General features: G+C 37.3%; 1 protein-coding gene across 2 annotated transcripts in view; it reads right to left on the reverse strand.

The window, feature by feature from the left end:
- Nucleotides 1–25,577, reverse strand: part of NME7 (NME/NM23 family member 7) — a 232,761-nt gene that overhangs the window by 126,871 nt on the left and 80,313 nt on the right. For both annotated transcript variants that reach the window (XM_046681670.1, XM_046681671.1), the window contains exon 7: nt 21,903–22,008. In XM_046681670.1, coding sequence (XP_046537626.1) covers nt 21,903–22,008 — 106 coding nt within the window. The remainder of the gene's footprint in view (nt 1–21,902; nt 22,009–25,577) is intronic.

The following is a 25,577-nucleotide window of genomic DNA, read 5'->3' on the forward strand; positions in this document are numbered from 1 at the left end:
TATGCCCCACTAGTTTTTGACAAAGGTGCAAAAGCAATTCAATGCAGGAGAGAGAGCCTTTTCAACAAACCCAGTGACATGGCCATACAAGGAACATTAGGAAATATAGTCTCTGACAGGGCAGTCACTTATCAGAAGCAAGTCTACACTGTGGAAGGATAACAGAAATTCTGAGACCCGCTAGTCTTCTCTCTCCAATGTGTTGTATCCGCAAGTCTTATTACTGCATGTAATCCTCACAACAGCCCTATGAGGGGGGTCCTATTATAAACTTCATTTTATAGATGTTTACTATCTATACTCAAGAGTTAAACAACATGCCCTAATAGCTAGTAAGAGATAGAACTAAAATTTTAAACCCAGTTTGGCTTGCTCCCAGAATCTGAGATTATGTTATATTACAATAAAACAGTCAAAAATATGTAACTGGTTTATACATAACACTCAATTAAATACTTCATGTATATTGAAGGAATTTAGAACATGCTACCCCAAAATAAACTGCTCTGGAATATTGACTATTTTGAGCTAAAGGCACTTGAAAAACAGCAAATACATGAAAAACATTCTGACCTTCCTTCTTTTTCTTAAAAACAAGAGATGAAATTCCCAAATGAAAGATGTCTTCCCTATACCAGAAGAAAGCAGATTCTTAATATTAGGGATAAGAAGTTGAGACAGAGAAAATTCTATACAAACTGACCTTGTTAAAATAATTCTTATCTTCCTTTAGACTCCCCATATAGTTTAGTCACTTTTCCACAACTGGCACAACTGTCTCTCTTTGTTCAACCTAATATAAAAACAAATAGGCCTTCTCCATTTCTCTGGGTATTCATTTCTTCTGAAGCCTCCTGTGTCATGTAAAACTTGTATTATATAAATTTGTATGCTTTTCATCTGTTGATCTGTCTTACGTCAATTTAATTCTCAGGCCCAGCCAAAAAAGCTCAGAGGTTAAAGCGAAAAGTTTGCCTCCCCTACAATATGCAAAAATATACATTATTTCTATGTGTTCAACTTATCTTTTTTGATCTTCTGAACAGAAACTCTAAAATTGTTAACAGAGAAGAACATAGAATATAAATGTAGTAAATTCTGAATTGTTCAGAAGGTCATCACCCAATTTATTGATTATTCAGAGTTTAAGGTTTCCTTCCTTCTTACCATTTTGATACTTATCAAATTTGAAGGAAAAAAGAGAGAGGAAACAATAATCATTTTACTATTTATTAGTAGTTCTAGATAGTTTTACAGATAGAAAGTCATTAAATTGTTAACAAGGTAAATGGACAATATTCTTCAAAATTATGGTAAAATTGGTTTTCACAGTTAATAATCCAGTAGTTGCAATTTTGCCACAAGTCCTTACATAAAAAAATATTTACTGTGGAAATAACTAATTCTCATGTTAAGGTCTCTCCTGAAGTGTTGATATTTTCTGTTGATTTCACAGTTTCTATACTCGACAGGAACCTGTACATCTGAAAGCAACCTTGCAGCCAAGGAAGCCCCCTCTCTTATACTGTGGAAAAACTTGAAAAACACCTTTACCATGAATGTTAAACTTACTCCTTGCAACTGTAAGGTAAGAAAAGAAAAGAAAACCCTACTCATAGAAATGAGAGCCTGTGAAAAGGATGCTTTGGTGAGCAAAACAACTTACAGAACTAAACTTTAAAGAAGCAGCTGGGTTGTGGTACAAGACAGTTCACCATAAACTGGATGGATGGTGAGAAATTAAACCGAAAGAGGGGAAAATGTCAACAAAGAAATCTTGCATTTTACCGGGCAAGATCCTATCAAAGAAAAGTTTTACTCCTGATATAGCCAAGAATGCATGAACTAACAAAATTGATACATAAATAGACGATATGTTTAATATTAGTAAACAATTTAAATCAACTTGGAGAAATTCGATTTCTTTTTTAATTTAATTCTAGTGAAATAAAATTAAAAGATATTTTAACTAAAAAATAGGTCTAATGTGTCTTTAAAATGTGACTGATTTAAAGCCAAACCAAAGCTAGAGATTATAACAGTTTAGATTAATTTTCAATGCCAAAATACAAAAGAAATCACAAGCATTACTATCCAACAGAAGGAATTTAATACTAATCCTAGTAAACATGCATAACAAATAATCTTAGGTATAAAAAACAGGTGGGAAAGCTTTCTGTCTCCAGCTAGCAATATGTTACTAGGCAATACCACTTCGCTGATAATCTTCCAGTAATTTTTAATCAGATGAAAAGATAAACTCACAGATCAGTTTGGGTGCAAATGCCTGTTATAATTTTCTGCCTTCTATTAAGCAAAAATATTGTAAAATCACATTAAATCAATTGCAGATGAGAGTTTGGATTCAGCAAAATTGTTAAATTGAGAACTAATGAGGCACTTAGGTCTTAAAAGATCTCAAATTAATCCATTAGCTGACCATAAAATCTATTCCAGCAGTAAGTAGGCTTAGAAACGATAGACCTAATCTAATGCTAATCCAATAGCATTTCTGATTCTCCACTTATACCACACACCCAGATCTAAAATACACGTTTTTCCTTCCCAATGTCCTAACAACCATAATCTGTAAATTTCTTACAGGGCAATCAAAAGAGTAACCAATATAGCTTTATAGATGTACCCACAATATGGTAACTCAGTATATTAAAATTCATCATAATGTAATTAAGAGAGCAGGAAATAGTAAAGGCAGCCTCCACACCAACATGGGAACAACAGAGAAGACTCAGAGGATCTAAGATCTCTAGGAAAAGGCAGTCAAGAATCCTTCCTTACTGGGAAGACAAGGATAGACTCAGCACAGCAAAAGAAGCCAAAAACAGCTATCATGGTTGGAGTAAGATTGTAGTTTTAAAATAAGGGCAGCCTAAGAAAAATAAAATAGGGTACTGGATAGATAGGCCAGAAACTGAAAATTTTGTAATATCAGGCAAATAGGCCAGCACAAGTCCAAAGTCAAGGCCAGGTTACCACATAAAACAAGTCAATCACACAATCACAAAGCAATGCTAAGTTTCTATACCACAGAACACTGCCAGCTTCTGGGTAGGGCGAGAACCTTCCTACTCTTACAAGAGGCCAGGCCGTCTTGTGGCAGGTGGAGTAAGCACAAGTCCCACTAGAAGCCGACTTCATGTTTCTAGGAGATTTTCATGAATGTGATTATACAAGTGCTATAGATGTTATAACTCATCAATGGAAATCTGTTAGTTTTATAGCCAAACACAATGGAAAAGACTGAAAAAGTAATTCAATACCATGTTTCCATTAACTCTAACATGAACAAAATGAAATAAATAAATCCTTTCCTTTCCTTAAAACTAGTTCTGCTGTTTGTTGCCTTTTTAAAAGACATATAAAGAAAAAGCTTCTCAAAGTTAGTCTTTCCACACTTTTTTTTAAATAGGCACACTGATTTTTATTTATTCCAGCTATCCAAAGTCACAGTTAAGGAGATCCACAAATTTAGGGATCTTATTTCAAGAACATTGTTTCTTCTGTTGATTTTAAATGGCTCTATCTGTTTTCCCCAGCTGGCAAGACCTATATTGCCAGTCATAGACAGGCTTAAAAACAGATGAAATGCCAAAACATGGGCCATAAATTATACAATTCGTGCTCCTTGTCTGTTGGGAGCACATACTGCATGCACTGGATACGGACCTCCATTTTTGCTCTGTTTCCCAGCATAGTCCTTATGGAGGGGGCAGCTTTGCTGTCTGGTGGTTCTCAAAATGGCCTCCCTGCATAAGCAGCATTAGCATGACCTTGAAACTTGTCAGAAATGCAGATGTTCTGAATCAGACACTCTGGAGGTAGAGCCCAGGAATCTGAATTTTAACAAGCCCTCGAGGTGATCTGGATGCACACTAAAATTTGAGAACCGTGACTGAGCAAGACCTCTAAGGACAACAGAGCACCACGGTGACCACTCTCCTGGCCAGGAAAAAGGCTAACGTGTGCTGAAAACCTGGGATTGGAATTTTCAGTCATATTCTTCCCTAATCCCACTACTTCAAACCTACATAATCTTAACAAGGAAGTCATAAAAATGTTAAACTCTTAAATTTTGAAATTTTTGTCTTAATTTCCCCCACCCTCTATCATTTAATGTTTAAGAACACCCTTCACTGGAAAACACGCAAAATGGAAATAAAAGGGTACGTAGTGAAAGTAAGTCTCCCTGCCATTGCAAACCCAGTCCTTCTTCTCAGAGGCAATCACTCTTGGTAATTTCTTACATATTTTCATAGAAATATTCAACATCTGCACAAATATACAGACATGGCTTTTTTGTTTTTAATGAAATGAGAACATACTATACCATCTATACTATTTCTTGCCCAATTTCTATATATTTGCTGTAAAATATTAAAAGTATATATTTTATGGTAAAACATAACAGATATGCTTAGTCTAATAAATAATTTTAAAGTAAATACCTGTGATAACCACCACTCAGGTCAAACACAAAAAAAGCAACAAAAACAGAACATTGCCCGTACCCCAGAAGCCCTCTGAATGTGCCTCCTATCATCACCATTTCTCCCCTCAGCAACTACCTGACTTTGAAATAATCTTTTCCATGCACTTTTGTACTCTTTACTACCTACATTTACATTCTTGAAAAACACAGTTGACTTTTGCCTATATTTGGACTTTATGTAAATAGAATCACATGATATACATCCTTTTATGTCTTGCTTATTTTGCTCAACTTCATGATCGTGAAATTCACCCATGTTGTCGTGTTTGGCTCTGTTTGACAGAGAAGGAAGAACATGCCACATTGTAAATAGAGTCTCTGAATGGCAGGACTAAGTTATTTTTAAAATAAACATTTTTCTGTATTTCTAAATTTTCTATAAGGTGTATTACTTCTATTAATACAAGAAAAATCCCAATAAAAGCTATTAAGGTAAATTGCTGGCTAAAACTTGGTATTACCCACCTCTGTATCTCTTTGGTGTCTATTCCTTAAATGAAGCCTTCTGGTAGTTTAAATGCCTGAAGAGCACAGTTACTAAGGAAAACATTCAACTTTATTTAATATATATCAGTGTAAGATGTTTTTCTTAGAATCATGACTTTTCCTAAAGAACTCAAATTGGTTTTATATATATTACCTAATTTATCCTCACACATACTTGCAAAGAATTTGAGGCATGTATGTGGTACCACATTAACTAATAGCAATCAGATTAAATTAAAACTATCATTAATACAAAGCCAATCACTGTAAAACTCACAAAGAGATGTTGCAAACCATCCCTTTGATAACTAGGCTATTCTATAATAACTACCATGAAAACAGCTCTGAAGAAATAACAGAGTAATCCTCTCCCCACTTTGCATAAACACAAGCTACAGTATGACCACACAGAGATGCAACAGATGTAAGTTGGTGATACATTACAAATGAACTAACCACCAAAACAAGTTTGAACCACGGTCTTTCTGGAGTAAGAAAGATGTATGCAGGCGCCCATCAAGGGACGAATGGATAAAGAAGATGTGGTGTATATACACAATGGACTACTCCTCAGCCATAAGAAATGATGAAATCTGGCCATTTGTGACAACATGGATAGACCTTGAGGGTATTATGCTGAGTGAAATAAGTCAGAGGGAGAAAGTCAAACACTGTATGATCTCACTCAGAAGTAGAAGATAAAAACAACGACAAACAAATAGCAATGGAGATTGGATTGGTGGTTACCAGAGGGGAAGGGGCGGGGAGGGCAAAAGGGGTGATTAAGCTCACATGTGAGGGGATGGACTATAATTAGTTTTTGGGTGGTGAACATGATGTAATCTATACAGAATTTGAAATATATTACAAGGTACATCTGAAAGCTATATATTGTTATAATCCAATGTTACTGCAATTAAAAAAAATTAAAAACTAAAAACAGATGTATGCATATGTAGAAAAGCAGACTAACATTTATTAATCCACTCAAAAGGCAATTACAGCAATGATGTCCCTTTAGCATTTGTTTTGTGTCAACTCCCATCTTTTAACATGTCATTTGGAAACTCGAGCTTTTTAACAGAACTTTTTGTAAGGTACCATCTTTTCTTTAGATGTGTGCCCTTTTTCTTCCTCATAAGAATCAATTATATGATCAGAATTTAAGCATTTATAATCTGCCATGTAAACTGAGTCATCTTTTAAAGTCTTACAAGAAGAGATCATGCTAATTTGGCCTTTCATCTTTAAAATATTTTCTGAGAAAGTAAATCATGTGTTCTGAATCCCTGGATCCCAGCTCCACAGGGATTGGTCCAACTCCTGGGGTGGAGGAAGGCAGCAGCCTGAAGAACAGGACCACAGCCTAGGCGGGAGTAACTCCTGTCTTCCTTCTGTCACTGTGCAATTACACAGGCAGTTCTGCAGAGGAGGGTGAGGAGACAGAATAAACCAGGAGTAAGGGTTCCTCCAAGATAGTGGAATGGGAACACACTATCTTTGCTACCAACTCTTTCAGATATGTTTTCCTCAAGCCTAGATCACGTCTAGCTATGTTCAGCATTAGTTACCATGAGTTCTAAAATTACATGGTCTTCTAACAAACAGGTGCATGAAAATTAGGCAACAAAGGCAGCGGTACTTTGTCATCAAGTTCTGCATAAAAGCTGGCATTGATCCTGTTCCTGCTAGAAGTCTCTGCACATACCTAGAACCTAATAGGTCAACAGATCAATATTTCAAAGGCATATGTGTCAAGTTGCTTCAATAACATCATTCCCTGAATGGTGACTGCTGAATCCTAACGTATGCAAAAGTGAAACAAAGGAATGGGAAAATGAAACTTCCAACTTGTTTTCAAACGAAACAACCCTCCTTCCAATAATCATCATCCCTTAAGCAATACAGCATGTTCCACAAGTCTTAGTGCAGGTTTTAGTAACTTAGAAGTATAAATGCTACAATTGTATAATAAAATACGATTTGAGAGTTTAATCATATAGATGTCTTTTTAAAATGCTTACCAAAATATAAACTTAAACGTTATCCAAAATACAATAAAATGGAATAAATATAAAAGATATTTAAATAATTAAGCTTGCAAATGATAAGTTTGTAGCTTCTATACTTCTAAAGTTATAAAAGCTTAAAACGGCATTAGGACTTTCAAGACACCTACCCTAGAAGTCACTTTCCTTAACGTTACACTTCCTCCAATGCTCTTTCTTTCAGTGAAACTGGGTTTCATTCCAATCTCACTAGAAAGCAATGTCAATCTAAGGACTGTCTAGCCGCAGATCAAACTTTTCTGTTATTGTCATTAAACAACTGCTGTACAAGTAGAAGAGTATTAGAGAAGCCACCTTGTCAGAGCAGAGTGCCCTGGATACCCAAATTTTCCATCAGGCCAAGAAATTCTCTCCAATCTAAAATCTAGCACAGGAGACTGCTTTTGAGTTATAGGAACAACTGAAAACTAAAGGTGACTCTTCCCTAACCATCCCCATGGCTGTCCTTAACCTGCCACAGGGAACTACTAGGTATAATATTCATAGGGCTAGCCTCTGATAAGGCAGATCACCAGAGGAAATGCAGGGTACTCACTGCCCTCAAATTTTCTGATAAATGATTCTCAAACTGGGTATTCACTGGGACAACCTGGAGATACTTTTTTTTTTTTTTAACATTTTATTTTTTCTTTTCCTCCCCAAAGCCCCCTGGTACATAGTTGTGTATTTTTTTTAGTTGTGGGTCCTTCTAGTTGTGGCATGTGGGATGCCACCTCAGCATGGCTTGATGAGCGGTGCCATGTCTGTGCCCAGGATCCAAACTGGCGAAACCCAGGGCCTCTGAAGCAGAGCACACAACCTCAACTACTCAGGAATGGGGCCGGCCCCGGGACTTTTTAAAATGCATATTTCTGGGCTCTAGTCCAGTGATGTTAGGGCCCAGGAATATGCATCCTAAACAGCACCCCAAGTGGTTCTGGTGCACATTAAAGTTTAAGAAGCACTGTCTAACATACCAGTGGCACAACACTACTAGTTCAGGTTCAAGTATCACGTTGCAACTATGTGAAGGTCTTAGGATGCTTCATACCACTTGAGGGAGACTGCTACACTGGTGGTCCCCAGTGAACCATAATTCCTGATATTCATGCCTTTGTGTTATCCCCTCTTATATTGACTCTGGACTCAACCACGTGACTTGCTTTAGCCATTGGGACATTAAGGCATGAGGCAAGCAGAGGGTTGATGAGCACATGCACATTGAGGACTGTCTTAGAATGCTCTCCCTAGAAGCTATCAACCATGACATAAATTTAGAAGCTCTGGATGATGAGCTACTGAATAGGATAGACTACTGAATGAGGAGATGCCACATGGAAAGAGTCTCTGGAGGACAAGAAGCCATCTTGTACATTCTAGCTCCAGCACAGCTCCTAGTTGAATGAAGCCACACAAGTGACCCCAGATATACCACAGAAGAATCTCCAGCTGAGGCCAGGGAATCCACAGAATTGTGAGAAATAATAAACTGTTTTTAAGGAACTAAGTTTTGGAATGGTTTGTTATAAAGCAATAGATAACTGAAACACTATTAACTCAAATTTTTAAAAAATGTATCATGTGATATATCTCTAAAATGACTATTACTAATAGCTAACATTTTACTGAATCCTTACTATGCAAACCGTTCTAAGCGCATCATGTGTATTAACTTACTTGTGAAGTAGGTTGTCACCTCCATTTTGCAGATTAGAAAAACGAGGCTTTAGAGAGGTCAAGAAATGATTCCAAGATCATACAATTTGTAAGTGTCAATCCACAAAAGTATAACAGACATTCCAAACAATTACCCTTGCCAGGCACAATAGGATTTTCACTGAACTTTTTGCCATTCCTTTATCTAGATTCTCGCCTCTTCTAACTCAGACAGATGAGTATAGATCTTTTGCTTGAAATCACATCACTGAGCTCTGAAGAGAGCCTGTAGTTCCTGATGCACACATCACAGTTGCTAGGTGCCAGTGCTTTGGCTGCCTAGCAACAGATCTTTCTTTATTCCAGTCAAGTGTGAAGAACAAGCCCTGACTTGCAAAGATAAAAGACACAATGACTTCATTGATAGAGAACCTATAGTTATAAAGCCACAGTTAAGCCTGGAACCAATCTATTCAATTGTCCTGCTTTCACAAAGCAACATATTCAAACAATCAAAACTATCTACTCATCCTCTAACTGTCTCCAAAAAGGAGCCCTCAGATAGAACCAGGTTTATATGTTAGGAAGAACTTCTTGACTCTGAGTTTGAGACACTATAACATAGTGCCAGAACTGTACACTCAGAAGGTGTGCATTTTATGTTATGTAAATTATATATCAATAAAGCTGGCTAAAAAATAAAAGTTAAAAAATAGAATTAACATTCTCACACCAATTACTTGGAAGATGGGAGGAGACGATTTTAGAGGCTATTTACAGCATTCTAAAGTCTCTGTCTTTGGGTCTGGTCTGGTGGCGCAGCAGTTAAGTGCACACGTTCTGATTCTCAGCAGCGCGGGGTTCGCCGGTTTGGATCCTGGGTGCGGACATTGCACCACTTGGCAAGCCATGCTGTGGCAGGCATCCCATGTATAAAGTAGAGGAGGAGGGACATGGATGTTAGCTCAGGGCCAGTCTTCCTCAGCGAAAAGAGGAGGATAGGCAGCAGTTAGATCAGGGATAATCTTCCTCAAAAAAAGGATAATAATAATAATAATAATAAATTTTAAAAAATATATATATAAATAAAGTCTTTGTCTTAGGAAAGATCTGGAGAGGGTGAACGAGTTTACATTTTATTAATAAAATTTAGAGTTAAGTACACATGCTAAAATTTAGGTAGAACCAATTAAAAATATATACTCTACGGCAGACGTCAGTAAACTTTTTCTGTAAAGGGTCAGACAGTTAATATTTTAGTCTTTGTAGGTCATACTGTATCTGTCACAACTCAAGTCTGCTATTGTAGCATAAAAGTAGCCATAGATAATACATAAATGAATGAGCATGGCTGTGTCCCAATAAAACTTTATTTACAAAAACAGGCAGCTGACCCAATTTGGCCAAAGGGCTGTAGTTTGATGCCCCCGATCTAGGGCTTTCAAACCAGCAGATAAACAAAGGAGAAAGAAGGCAATAAAGAAAACTTTATCCATCCAACAGAATGCTGGAAAGAAGCGAGGGGTTGGGGAGGAGTGGCAGGGAGGCAGGGGAAAAGAATGAAAAAACTTTAAGCAAGATAAAGAAAGGACTCCAAATAGATCAGTAATCACAATAAATGGCAGTAGGTTAAATTCAACTATTCTATGACAAGACTACTAGATTGGACTAAAAAAATAAGAATTTTAAAAATAGAAATGAAACAAAATTCAGCCATAGTGACTATAAGATACATATCAGAAGCAAAAGGCTAAAAAATAAATCAGAAAAAGATAATGTCTCTCTTTAAAGTAAATACATAAAAGAATTAGGGATAGATTAAGACATGCCATAATGAGTAAAAAGATATAATAATCCCATATAGCAACAAAGCCTCAGGATATGAAAAGCCAAAACAGAAAGGAGAAACTGACAAATTTATAATAGGCAATTTTAACATGGAAAAATTTAACAAAGCTTTTTTCAGAAGCTGACAAACCAAGCAGACAAAAAAAAGTAAGGCTATAGATTTGAACGACAGGTTTGAATCAATAGTTTTTTATGTATAAAGAGAGAACAACACAACAAATACCTTCTTTTCAAGCATACATGGGAAATGTTTCTTAAATTAACCATGCACTAAGTAACAAAGGATATCAACAAATTTCAAAGAACCAACTGTCACAGAGCGCATTCTCTGACCAAAAGAGACTCCTAAATAACATGTGGGCTAAAAAAAAACTTACAGTGGGGAGTATAAAACTTTCAGAAAAGTATGACAATGAAACCAACACTGTCCCGGCAATCAGAGTTTGTAATCTGGTGGAGGACACATATAATGATCACTAGTCAAAATTAATATATTATATACTGTAGCTGTATATTAATCATATAATAACAGAAATAGTAAACTGTGCTGAGTGCTACGTAGGAGCAGCAGAGAGCGCCAAGAGAACAGGTCCCTTGGGAACCTAGCATTTTGGGGGGGGGTAGGGGAGGTTATTAAGTTAGGTTTCCCTGAGGAAATGACATTAGGGGGGTGGGAGGAGGGGGAGGGGCTGCTCAATTTAGGCAGAGGGAATGTAAAGGCATACAAAAAGGCCGCGAGGAGAGAAGGAACAAGGGGTGTTTATGCAACTGAAAGGCAGACAGTATGCTGGAGAGCAGGAGCAATGGAGAGAGTAACAGGGTAAATAAATCATACCCAGGAAAAGCAGATTCTTGAAATAGAAGGAACAAATAACTGCTTTAATCAAATTAAACATCTTTAAAAATATGAAAAGGATTATTCCTATTTAACTAGGAAGTTTGAAGAAGGTATTCTGAGTTTGTAATTCTCAGGAACTTGTTCGTTATTCATCTCTTAACTGCCATCACCTGGGCCAGAACAGCAGTAATTTCTCTAAGACCTATCCTACACTCCAAGTATTTTTCACGAGTCAAGATGTTAGGTATTAAAATCACCCTCCATACCAATTATTAGATAACCCTCTACCAGGAATGCCCTTCCACAAGCAATCAGTTGACCTCTGTATTCATGGAATAATGCAAATAGTCCCAGCTGTAGAATCAAATAGCTCTGGACTTCAGGACGTTACCCACCCCTTCTGATTCTTAGATTCCACACCTGTAAAGTGCGGTTAATAATCAAACTCGATGATAGGGATTTATAGGGTCCAACTGATAACACACATAGAGGCAGAATGGCACAATGTGATAGAGTGAAGACGAACCGTGCAAATCCCAGCTCCACTGCCCAGGAGCTGTGTGACTCTGGGCAAGTTACTTAACACCTCACTGTCTAGATTTCCTCCTCTGTGACATACCTAACCTCACAGTTTTGAGAATTAAGTAATTCATGTAAAGTACTTATCATTCCATAACATGAACTGCAATTAGTAATAAAACTGTTTTTGTTGTTCTATACTCAAGAAAAGTCCTATCAGTTTCATCAAGAAAATTTGAGGAGACCTTCTTGCCCTCTGCTCTCAGTCAAATCATTACATCTGATAATCCTAGGAATTCTCATTTTTCTCTAAAGGTTATTAGATGTTGGAACATATTTGCAAACAATTTCACTATTTCTAAATGAAGTTTTTTAATAGCCGCAGAAAGACCTACTTTTCAGGACTTGTACAAGTGATTAAACGTAATCCTTCCTGGGGGTGCAGATTCTTTTGCGGGGACTAGCAGAACTCTTGAGATTCAGTATAAATCAATATATCGCGAAGTTCATTTAAAGCTCCCCTAACTTACAAACTCATTAGACATTTTCACTGTCTATAATTTTGTGTCTCAAAAATGCATGCTAAGCTCTATGCATTCGAAGTCAGGGTCTTAGGCGTAGTTCAATGTACTTGGTGCATGTGTTACAGATTCCCTTTAATTGTCTACTCTCTCAAGTAGAACATAAAACAATCACAAAACTCCAAATCTGTGACATTCTAAGCAAAACCGGGCCCACTCCAAGAATTTCTAGTGAAACAGAGTTAGATTTACAATGTTTAAATCCACTCTCTTTACACCAAAAAACTACACCTCTTCCATAGTATCCCAGAAGTTGAAGTACTTGAAGGAAATCTAATACAAAAAAGCTGGGAACTTAACCAATTCAATCAGCCCAAATGCAGGGGTTCCACATGGTAGAATGAGCCTTCTAGGGCACGTGGCCTACTGAGCATCAAAACTACCGCTCAGGGTGGAAATTAAAACTCTAAAAGAGGCTCTGAGGACTAACAACGCAATTTTTAAAACTGAGAAACTTGATAAATAAAATCTTCCTGATACCAGTCCTGTTTTAATTAGCATATCAGAGACGATCTGGCATTAAATTTACAAACTGGCCAATATTCTAAGAAATTATTTGCTTCCTAACTAATTAAATGTAAACTGACAACTCCAAGACTGTCTCTCTGTCTTTTTAAAAGTAAAACCTAAAATTGCTTTGAAACAGTCTGACAAATAAAAATGGCAAGCAATAAGATATATTGGAGTATATGAGGAAGCCATTTGGTATAAACCTAATTAGGCCTGACTTTGTTTTTTCCAAAAGGGCCTGACTGTGGCTGTTGAGCACGCATTGTACACCTGCTTAGACATTTCCTATGGCCAGAACAAAGGCTTTGAGATAAAGGTGCAACTTCCCCCCCACATTAGCATTTCCTTAGGGATAAGCATTTTTCCTTAGGCTAGGAACTGATTGCTGCACTCACCTTTGACCACCCAGCTCACCTGTGACCAGTCAGCTATAGACAACAGACTGCCACCCTGCTGTTTCCATCAATGGCTGTGCTGACAGAGCAGTCTCCGGACTATTGTAAAAGGGACATTTCAATCCTATGTGAAACATCCTCTCTGGGGGTATATAACCAGTCTGTGCACCCCACTTCTTTGGTGCCCTTTCTTCCTTCGGGAAGAAAGGCCCCAGGTTATAATCCTCAGATTTTAGCTCAGAATAAACTCACCCAAATTTTCATTTACAGATTGGTTATGGATTATTTTCGTCGACAAGTCTCCATGAAAATAGAATTTCTACAGCCAAAACACAACATTGAGATACAGAATACAATTTTCTTCTATAAGAATTTTCACAGAATAATAGAATATCTGGATTTAAAGGCTGAGAGGAAATTTTAAACCATCTTGACTCATTTTACTGAGGAAGAAACTAAATTTCAGAAGGGGCAATGTTATGAACAAAGCAATAAAATTGTTTAATGCATAAATCTATTTTAAAAAAGAAAAATTTCCAACAAAACTTCAGGGTTCTAATACTTCAAAAGGCTAAATTTTTTGGCCACTACAAGTGCAAAAAACAGCTCTCCCAGATTTGGCTGTCACCTCCTGCCCAATGCCAACCGTAATGGATGATCAGAGCAGGTAACAGCTGAGGGCTGCTGAATCCACTAGATGTAAGCAAGAATCCTACTGCACCGACTTACATTAGACCCAGACTTTAACTGATGAAAACAACAAAAGTACTTCATTCCTTGAACAATGACAGGGATTTTCTTTCTTTCTGTGGATAATGGATGTGGATGCTGGATTTTATTAGCATTGCAAACTATTGCTTTGTTATTAAGGAGTCATTCAACTTTACTTAAAAATTAAAAGATAATTACAGGCTCACCTCACTAAACAAGAAAAAGCTCACGTAAGCAACCTCAAACGACACCTAACGGAACTAGAAAAAGAAGAACAAACAAAGTCCAGAGTCAGTAGAAGGAGGGAAATAATAAAAATAAGAGCAGAAATAAACGATATTGAAACAAAAAAGACAATAGAAAGGATCAATGAAACAAAGAGTTGGTTCTTCGAAAGAATTAACAAAATTGACAAACCCCTAGCCAGACTCACCAAGAAAAGAAGAGAGAAAGCGCAAATTAATAAAATCAGGAATGACAGAGGAGAAATCACAACAGATACCAATGAAATACAAGAGATCATAAGAGAATACTATGAAAAACTATATGCCAACAAATTGAACAACTTGGAAGAAATGGACAAATTCCTAGACTCCTACAATCTCCCCAAACTGAATCAGGAAGAAATGGAGAATCTGAATAGACCAATCACAAGTAAGGAAATAGAAACGGTAATCAAAAACCTCCCCAAAAACAAGAGTCCAGGACCAGACGGCTTCTCTGGAGAATTCTACCAAACATTCAAAGAAGACTTAATACCTATTCTCCTCAAACTGTTCCAGAAAATTGAGAAAGATGGAGAACTCCCTAACACATTCTATGAAGCCAACATCACTCTGATCCCCAAACCTGACAAGGACAACACAAAGAAGGAGAACTACAGGCCGATATCACTGATGAACATAGATGCAAAAATCCTCAACAAAATTTTGGCAAACCGATTACAGCAATACATCAAAAAGATTATACACCATGATCAAGTGGGATTTATACCAGGGACACAGGGATGGTTCAACATCCGCAAGTCAATCAACGTGATACACTACATCAACAAAATGAAAAACAAAAACCACATGATCATCTCAATAGATGCAGAGGAAGCATTCGACAAGATCCAACACCCATTTATGATAAAAACCCTCAGTAAAATGGGTATAGAAGGAAAGTACCTCAACATAATAAAGGCCATATATGATAGACCCACAGCCAACATCATACTCAATGGACAAAAGCTGAAAGCCATCCCTCTGAGGACAGGAACAAGACAAGGGTGCCCACTTTCACCACTCCTATTCAACATAGTACTGGAGGTGCTGGCCAGAGCAATTTGGCAGGAAAAAAAAATAAAAGGAATCCAAATAGGTAACGAAGAAGTAAAACTCGTGTTGTTTGCAGACGACATGATCTTATACATAGAAAACCCCAAAGAATCCACAGAAAAACTATTAGAAATAATCAACAACTACAGCAAAGTAGCAGGGTGTAAAATTAACGTGCATAAATCAGTAGCATTTCTATACACTAACAATAAACTAACAGAAAAAGAACTCAAGAACTCTATCCCATTCACAATCGCAACAAAAAGAATAAAATACCTTGGGATAAACTTAACCAAGGAAGTGAAGGATCTATACAATGAAAACTACAAGACTTTCTTGAAAGAAATAGGCGATGACATAAAGAGATGGAAAAACATTCCTTGCACATGGATTGGAAGAATAAACATAGTTAAAATGTCCATACTACCTAAAGCAATATACAGATTCAATGCTATCCCAATCAGAATCCCAAGAACATTCTTCACAGAAATTGAACAAACAATCCTAAAATTCATATGGGGGAACAAAAGACCACGAATTGCTAAAGCAATCTTGAGCAAGAAAAACAAAGCCGGCGGAATCACAATCCCCGATTTCAAAACATACTACAAAGCTACAGTGATCAAAACAGCATGGTACTGGTACAAAAACAGGTCCACAGATCAATGGAACAGAATTGAAAGCCCAGAGATAAAACCACACATCTACGGACAGCTAATCTTCGACAAAGGAGCAGAGGGCCTACAATGGAGAAAAGAAAGTCTCTTCAACAAATGGTGCTGGGAAAACTGGACAGCCACATGCAAAAGATTGAAAATCGACCATTCTTTTTCACCACACACCAAAATAAACTCAAAATGGATCAAAGACCTAAAGATTAGGCCTGAGACAATAAGTCTTTTGGAAGAGAATATAGGCAGTACACTCTTTGACATCAGTTTCAAAAGAATCTTTTCGGACACTGTAACTCCTCAGTTGAGGGAAACAATAGAAAGAATAAACAAATGGGACTTCATCAGACTAAAGAGCTTCTTCAAGTCAAGGGAAAACAGAACTGAAACAAAAAAACAGCTCACTAATTGGGAAAAAATATTTACAAGCCACTTATCCGACAAAGGGTTAATCTCCATAATATACAAAGAACTCACACTGCTTAACAACAAAAAAACAAACAACCCGATCAAAAAATGGGCAGAGGACATGAACAGACATTTCTCAAAAGAAGATATGAATATGGCCAATAGACACATGAAAAGATGTTCATCATCGCTAATCATCAGGGAAATGCAAATCAAAACTACACTAAGATATCACCTTACCCCCGTTAGATTGGCAAAAACATCCAAAACCAAGAACGACAAATGTTGGAGAGGTTGTGGAGAAAGAGGAACCCTCATACACTGTTGGTGGGAATGCAAACTGGTACAGCCACTATGGAAAACAGTATGGAGATTTCTCAAAAAGTTAAAAATAGAAATACCCTATGACCCAGCCATCCCATTACTGGGTATCTATCCTAAGAACCTGATATCAGATATCTCAAGAGTCCGTTGCACCCCTATGTTCATCGCAGCATTATTTACAATAGCCAAGACGTGGAACCAGCCTACATGCCCAGAAACTGATGATTGGATAAAGAAGATGTGGTATATATACACAATGGAATACTACTCAGCCATAAAAAAAGACGAAATTGGCCCATTCACAACAATGTGGATGGACCTCGAGGGCATTATGTTAAGCGAAATAAGTCAGACAGAGAAAGACGAACTCTATATGACTCCACTCATAGGAGGAAATTAGTATATTGAGAAGGAGATCTGATCGGTGGTTACCAGGGAAAAGGGGGGGCGGGGGGAGGGTACGGAGGGGGAAGTGGTATACCCACAACATGACTAACAAAAATGTACAACTGAAATCTCACAAGCTTGTAATCCATCATAACATTAATAAAAAAAAAATAAAAATAAAATAAATTAAAAAAAATTAAAAAAATAAAAAAAAAATAAAATGAATGCCATTTGACAGCTTAAAAAAAAAAATTAAAAGATAATGATAGTAGTCATAGTGGTAGCAGTAGCAGCAATAGAGTAGTAATCATGATAGTAATGATGTCTAACACAGATATAGCACTTAGCTAAGTGCTGGGCACTGTGCTTAGGACATTAGTCCCTACATTTAATCATTTAACCACTTCATCATTACATTCAATGCATTTAATCCTTACAGTTACCCAGCGCAGAAGGTATGCTATTACTCTCATCTTACAGATGAGGAAACAAGGTACAAAGAGGTTATGTAATTTATCCAAAATTCCACGGCTAGTAAGTAGCAGAGCCAGAAATTCAGAGTATGCAGCCTGATTTCAGAGTAAAAATAATTCTTTTCAGCGATGGAATTAAACTAAGTACATATGAAGGATACTGAGGACATCAAAACAAACGCATTGCATCATTTTGAATTGAAAAAAGAAGACATGAACATCCACCTTTTTTCTTCCCTTTTAACCTGAGCCCCCAAATGATAAAATATATTTCAATATAGATATATAAAAAGATCACAAATGCTCCAAGTATACCCTATTATTTTTTCCCTCCACCTACTCCACAAACTAAGCCCTTTTTTCCTAGCTCTCTTAGAAGTGAGAAGTGAACCTCCGTAATCTTATAGATTAACTACAGGACTAAGAACTAAGGCCACCTACATCCACATTACTTTATCATTTGTGCCAAGAAATTCTTACTCACAAAGATAAGGCTGTAAATCAGTAAATAACTTTATTGTTTGCTTCAGGAACTTCCCAAAAGTCCATTTACCCCAACAATAGACTACTCAAACAGTCCCCTTCTCACAATATTCCTTCAGTTGGGCAAACAACTCACTTATCAAATAACCGCATACTTAAAAGACTTGGTTAAGAGCCTTGCCTCGCTGTTTCCACTCATCCTAAACTACCTTACCATGAACTTTGCCCAGTTTCAATCAGATCACTGCACTGGTAGACCTACCTTCCATCTCTCAGGGTCATACCCGAAACTACAGTGTCTCCCTTGTAGTCCACTATGACTCCATCAGAGCTGCTCTCCTCACCATAGGACCAAGAAACTTAGTTTTGCTCGATCAACAGGCTAATGTGGCCTTCTGTGGGGCAGTCAGCAGTCAATAGAAGAGAATGACCCTATTCCATTTCAGTTGCTCTCTTATCAACAACTTTTTAAAAAAATTTCTTCTTCTCTCATACGTATATTAGATCACAGGTGAAATTAAACATATCACAAAATGAGATCACTATAGAAAAAGATAAACATAAATCAGCAAGTGAAAAGGGAATGAGCGAATCTAATAACATTCAATATGAGACGGCAAACTATATTTCACTGTAGCCACAGTTTAAGCTGAATTGGGTTAATTACATATTTCAAAACAGTCTTAAAGTCTCCCTAAAATCAAGATTTAGAAATAAAAGGAAAAAAAGCCCTAAAATGTCAAAGTTTAAAGTATTCTGCCATCTGATTAGATTTTACAAAAGTTTCCTTTACTTTAACTCATATGCCTCTAATGTTATATATCAAATATGAATATATGAAATATAGTTAATCTTTAAAAAACAGCTCTGACTAAAAATAATTTAAATCTGTATAAATATAAAATTAGTCATTTTTTTATTTATTTTTCAATTTTTATTTTTTTCGGATGTACATCATATTTCGAATTCTGTATACACTACATCATGTTCACCACCCGAACACTAATTATCGTGCATCCCCTCACATGTGACCCTAATCACCCAAATTAGTCATTTTGACATCACCTTTTATTTATATAATCACTTTTATTAGATTTCAGTTATATTTATTTGTGGAATTATTAAAGTATATAACTAGTATTTATTTTAATGTTATTTGATTTTATTTCTGACTCTTTCCATGTGTCATATTTTTCCTTAGAAAGAATTAAATCAGATGAAAATCAAATTGGATGTATTAAAATGACAAGCTTTTTATAAAGTTGAAGGATTTAGACAAGAAGAACTTATCTCTTCACATTAAAATGTGTGTATATACTGTGTGTGTGTGTGTAGGTACGTTTGTATATATACATCCCCATCTATCCCTAGGTAAGAAAAATGAGTGCAACATAAAATATCTAATTTTTTTCATAGATTATCAACACCAACCATCTCAAATATTACTACTACTTTCCATGGAAGTGTTACTAACTATGTGACATTTTTGTTGTTATTGCCGTGGAGCAATACGTGTAGTGTAGAGAACAGAACAGGGAGGTTAAAACAGAGCAGGCTTTGCATCCTGGGTTCCCTACTCTAAATTGGGGGAAATAACTTATATAGCCTCAGCTCGCCTATCTGGAAAAGAATGACATATCCCCCTTCTTGACATAAGTGCTGTGAAGATTAAGGAAATAATACAGAAGGTACTCAATCTACTACCTAGGACATAGTGGCAGTTCTCCATAAATGTTTGTTACCCATCATGCATGTTAGTTCCCTGTAATTATGGTCCTAAGTGTCTATAAGATATTGAAGTGCTTCCTAAATAATTAAAGAAGTATTAATTATGCAACAAGATCTCTAAGGTTCATATTCTTTCAACAAATAATGCTACCTCTAGGAAACCAGCCAGAGGAAATGATTAGAGAGATTCTCAAATATTCATGTACAAAGAGTCTTCAAAACTCTTTTTTTTGGGGGGGGGGGGTGAGTGAGGAAGACTGGCCCTGAGCCAACAGCTGTTGCCAACCTTCCTCTTTTTTGCTTGAGGAAGATTGTCCCTGAGCTAACATCTGTGCCAATCTTCCTGTGTTTTGTATGTGGGACACCACCACTGCTTGGCATGATGAGCAGCATGTAGGTCCTTGGCCAGGATTGAAACCCACGAAACCCGGGCTGTGGAAGGTGAGTGCACAAACTTAACCACTATGCCGCTGGGTCAGCCCCAAAACATTATTTTTAACATCAAAAAAATGGAAACAACCTAAGTACCCAAATATTATACTACATCTATTTGACTGCATACTGTACAACTATTAAAATATTCATGAAGAATTTAAGAGCATTCAAAAATGCTTCTAAAAATTAAAACAGCCTGTAGATCTACATGTTAACAATTACATTCACGTGTGTCAGTTACACACATATACATATGCAGAAGAAAAGGATTGGAGAAGATATCAAAATATTAACAATGACTAACTCAGGATGATGGGAAAACAGGGCATTTTGTTTTATTTTTTACGTTTTTTTATTTTCCAAATTTTCTACCATATACTTGAATTATTTTAATACTTAGAAAAAATAAAATTTAAAAAATCTATTCAATTATGTTTATCATTTAGTATATTCTAGCTTTTTAAGGGGGATCTTTTAAATTATACCCCATCTCATTTTCAAAAGATTTGGAATAGCTGACAGAAATACACATAACAGACTAAAATAAACAGATGAAAAAAAATAAAGAAATGTGCAGACTCTCAGCATACATCCACATATACATATTTATCTACCTATCTATTTATCTTATGCATCTGTGTGTATATATATACATGTCAGTCAAACTTGGTTTCAGATACTGAAAATGGAAGGAAGTTTCTTCAGCTTTCTCAGAAAGGGCATACTGCAGATATGATACACATTGTTTCAAATTGTACATAAGGAGTGCTATTTAAGTGAATTAAGTCAATCACAGTTATGTGGTTGGGAGGAGAGGAGGTAGATTAAAAGTCAAGAAATCAAGACCTGTAACAAGATGAGCATGACCATGATCAACAACCCAAAGAACGCCTCTTAAAAGTGCACAGATACAGGGGCCAGTCCGGTGGAGTAGGGGTAAATTTGCACGCTCCACTTCAGCAGCCTGGGGTTCGCCGGTTCAGATCCTGAGTGCAGACCTACACACCGCTTGTCAAGCCATGCTGTGGCAGGTGTCTCACATATAAAGCAGAGGCAGATGGGCACAGCTGTTAGCTGAGGGCCAATGTTCCTCAGCAAAAAGAGGAGGATTGGTGGCAGATGTTAGCTCAGGGCTAATCTTCCTCAAAATAAAAAGCAAAGTTACAGGGTCAAGCCTGGTGGCATGGTGGTTAAGTTCACACACTCCACTTCAGTGGCCCAGGGTTCGAGGGTTCAGATCCCAGGCACAGACCTACACACCACTTGGCAAGCCATGCTGTGGCAGCATCCCTCATACAAAGTAGAGGAAGATGGGCACAGATGTTAGCTCAGAGCCAATCTTCCTCACCAAAAGAAAAAAAGCACACAGATACAAAGATAAAGAGAAATCTAGATTTAGACAGATTTTTCCCTCATATTTTGACACCCTTATTCATGTATCTTCAAAGAAAAAAATAAATGGAAATATTAAAATTATACTTTAATTTCTACATAAAAAATATGTCAAGAAAATAAACATTAACAAAATAAACTCCTATTAACAAAACATACTGGCTATTGTGTAGCACTTACCTTCACTGATAGCATGGGGCTTAATAATGCAACAGGTACAATCGGTAAATTTAGCAGTGTTTGCTGGCCCACAAACTCCACTCGAGGGAAAAAATAACTCCATTTCCTAAACACAGAGAGAAATGATTTTGCATATGTAATCTCTTATCTTGAACTCCTAAGATGTTTATATAAGGAAGAACTATACAATTCTTTTAAAGTTTCATAATATAAATTCTTTGTTTCAGACTTTCTAAAAATGATTTTTACAAAGAATAACTGAACACTGTTTCAAGTATTCTAATCAAAAGAATATATAAGAAGTATTAATTAAAGCAATAAGAATATGTATCGGGGCCAGCCCAGTGACATAGCAATTGGGTTTGCACACTCTGCTTTGGCAGCCCGGGATTTGCCAGTTTGGATCCCGGGCACAAACCTGTGTACCGCTTGTCAAGCCGTGCTATGGCAGGCGTCCTACATGTAAGATAGAGGAAAATGGGCACTCATGTTAGCTCAGGGCCAATCTTCCTCAGCAAAAAAGAGGAGGATTGGTAGCAGATGTTAGCTCAGGGCTAATCTTCCTCAAAAAATAAAGAAAAAAAGAATATGTATCATTCTGTCCCAGTATTAAAATTGATAATGTCTTAATATATTTTAAGCATTGGAAGTAATCAATATAAAGTTCCTATTTTTGCTAAAGCATTAGATCATGAGACACAGGTCTAATTTTAAACTTTTCATTAAAATATGTAAAATTAAAAACTAGGAAATCTTTATATAAACCAAGATTAGTATTCAAGAATCAGAACTACAATTACTTAAAGCTAATTAACTTACTATGGTTCCAGTATAAAATCAAATCACATGAACCTTACTTCATAAGCAGATTCAGGGTGTTATTTGCTCTGCATACAGTTTATTAAAATGACAACCCAGCAATCGGAACTGGCCAGAAAGACGGTCACACTAATCAGTTATTTTAATGAGACAGACTCTTTTCAGCCTCTAAGCTTTTACTACTATTATTTCTACTATTCCCTCTAAAGCCCTCTGTCCCAAAGACAATGTATAAATGGCCAGTTCAAATAGCACCTCCTCCAGGAGGCCTTTTCTAATACCCTCCATCAGTACCCTGTGCTCCTCCAGAGTTGTGGTTATTTGGGTAACTGTCCTCTATTAATTATAAATTAGAAGAAAGGAACTAACTTGTGTAGGTTTGTAGGTCCTTTAGCACCTCAAACAAATGGCTCAAAGTACTCATTTTTATTGAATTTAAAAATTGAGAGATCATGTTAATGCACCACACTGATGTGTGTGTGTGTGTGTGTTTGTGTGTGTGTATATATGTATATATATATATTAAAGATTGGCCCTGAGCTAACATCTGTTGCAAATCTTCCCCTCTCTCTCTCTTTTTTTCTCCCCAAAGCCCCAGTACATAGTTGTATATTCTAGTTGTAGGTCCTTCTAGTTCTTCTACATGAGCTGCCACCTCAACATGGCTACTGACAGATGAGTGGTGTGGTTCCATGCCCAGGAACCAATCCCAGGCCGCTGAAGTGGAGCACACTGAACTTTAACCACTAAGCCATCAGGACTGGCTCTGATGTATACTTTAAAAAACAACTAGGGAAGATGAAGAATTGCTTAAATAGTAGTATATACACTTGAGCAATTCTAGTGCTAAGACATTGTAGAAGAAAATTAAAATGTTCTATCCCTTAGATACCAAGTACCTTTCCATGATATTGCAGCTTTTGTTTATTATTCTTCTTGATCAAAAACAACAGCAACTATAACTTCCAGTCCTGCACCAGATGCTTTCACTACATATTCTCAGAGAACCTGTATGGTACAGGTGCAGACTCAGAGTCCTGGCAGGTAGTCAATGAATGAATGAAGTAAACCTGGAGTGAGAAGAAGGCGTGGTAGAGGGCTGCAAACTGGGAAAGGCATCCCTTCTAGAGTTCCCATTTGTCTGCTTCCTTCACAACAGAGCTTGTCAAAAGAGATGTCTTTATTCTCTATCTTTACTTCCTTTCTTCCATTCTCTCTTAAACTTACAACCAATTAGGCTTTCATTCCACCAAAGCTGCTCACCAAAATCCATAACCACTTCCATGTTGTCAAGTCCCCTGATTAATTCTTAGACCTCATCTTACTTGACCAAACAGTATTTGACACAACTGATCACACCGATACCCTGGAATACTTTCATCACTTGGCTTTCTTCCTGCCTCACTGCTTGCTCCTTCTCAGTCTCCTTTGATGGTTTTCTCCTATCTAGCAGACCCCTAAGTGTTGGAGAGCTCCAGGGCTCCATCTAGTCTTGTATCTATGGTCACTCTCTTGGAGAGTTCCTCAAGGCCTATGGCTTGAAAGGTCATCTATATTCTGGTGGCTCCCACATTTTTACCTCCAGCCCAACCTCCTCCCTAAACTCCACACCCATATAGCTATACCACTACCACTATAGACATTTCATATTTAAAATGTACAAAACAGAACTCCTGATTTCCACTGTGTCCCATAAATCTGTTCACCCCACCCTATTTTCTCCATCCTTCCGACTGCACAAGCCAAGAAAGAAAAGGCTTAGAGCAATCCCTAAGTCCTCTCCTTTTCTTATCCACCCATCCAATCTATCTGGAAATCCTTTAAAGTATATCCAAAATCCAACAGCTCCACATATGTCACCCTGGTCCATGCCACCACCAACTCTCTTTAATGATTGCACTAACCTACTAACTGACCTCCCATTCCAGCTTCCCACAACACACCTACCCTCACTCTGCCTGGTCTATTCTTAAGACAGCAGTCAGAGCGAAACTCGTAAAAACAGATCCTGTCACTCCCCTGCACAGAACACTCCAATGGCTTCCTATCTCATTCAGAAGGAATTTCAAAGTCCTATACGTCTTACAAGGCCTTATGTGACCTGGCCCTTGGCTATTTTGCTGTAGTTGTTAGTGCTGTGGAGTGGATTCCAACTCCTAGAGACCTTGTGTGAAGCACAGCAGAACTATACCTGGTCTTTTTGAGCCAACCTCTCACCTTCCAATGCTATATAAGCCAATGATCTGCTGCTATTCCCATGTTTTTGGGTGGGTGGCCTTCTTGCTAGTCTGTCTTAGTCTGGAAGCTCTGCTGAAACCTGTACACCATGGGTGACCCTGCTGGTATTTGAAATATGGATGGCATAGCTTTCAGCATTACAGCAACATACAGCCACCAAAGTCTGACAACCGAGAGACAGACAGGTGGTGTGGTTCCCTGACCAGGAAATGAACTCAGGTCGTGGTGGTGGGAGCACTGAATCTTAACCACTAGACCACCAGGGCTGGCTTAACTATCTTAAAATGAGATAATTCTAGGTTATCCATCAATATAGGCCCTGAATCCAATGCAAGTGTTCTACAAGAGAAAGGCAGAAGGAGATTTGAGGTCGATAGAAAAGGAGAAGACACAGACACACAGAGATGGCCACGTGAAGACAGAGGCAGAGATCGGAGTGATGCAGCCACAAGCCAAGAAACTCCTGACCTAATCTCCTATTCCCATGAAGCACTCACATTTCTGCCCCAGCACCACTGGCCTCACCAACTCACTGTTCCTTGAACACAGCAAACATGTTCCCATCTCAGAATCTCTGCATGTATTATTCCTTTCTTCCTGGAACACTCTTACCTCAGA

The sequence above is a fragment of the Equus quagga genome, chromosome 13 (genome assembly GCF_021613505.1).
Source record: "Equus quagga isolate Etosha38 chromosome 13, UCLA_HA_Equagga_1.0, whole genome shotgun sequence".
Taxonomy (NCBI): Eukaryota; Metazoa; Chordata; class Mammalia; order Perissodactyla; family Equidae; genus Equus; species Equus quagga.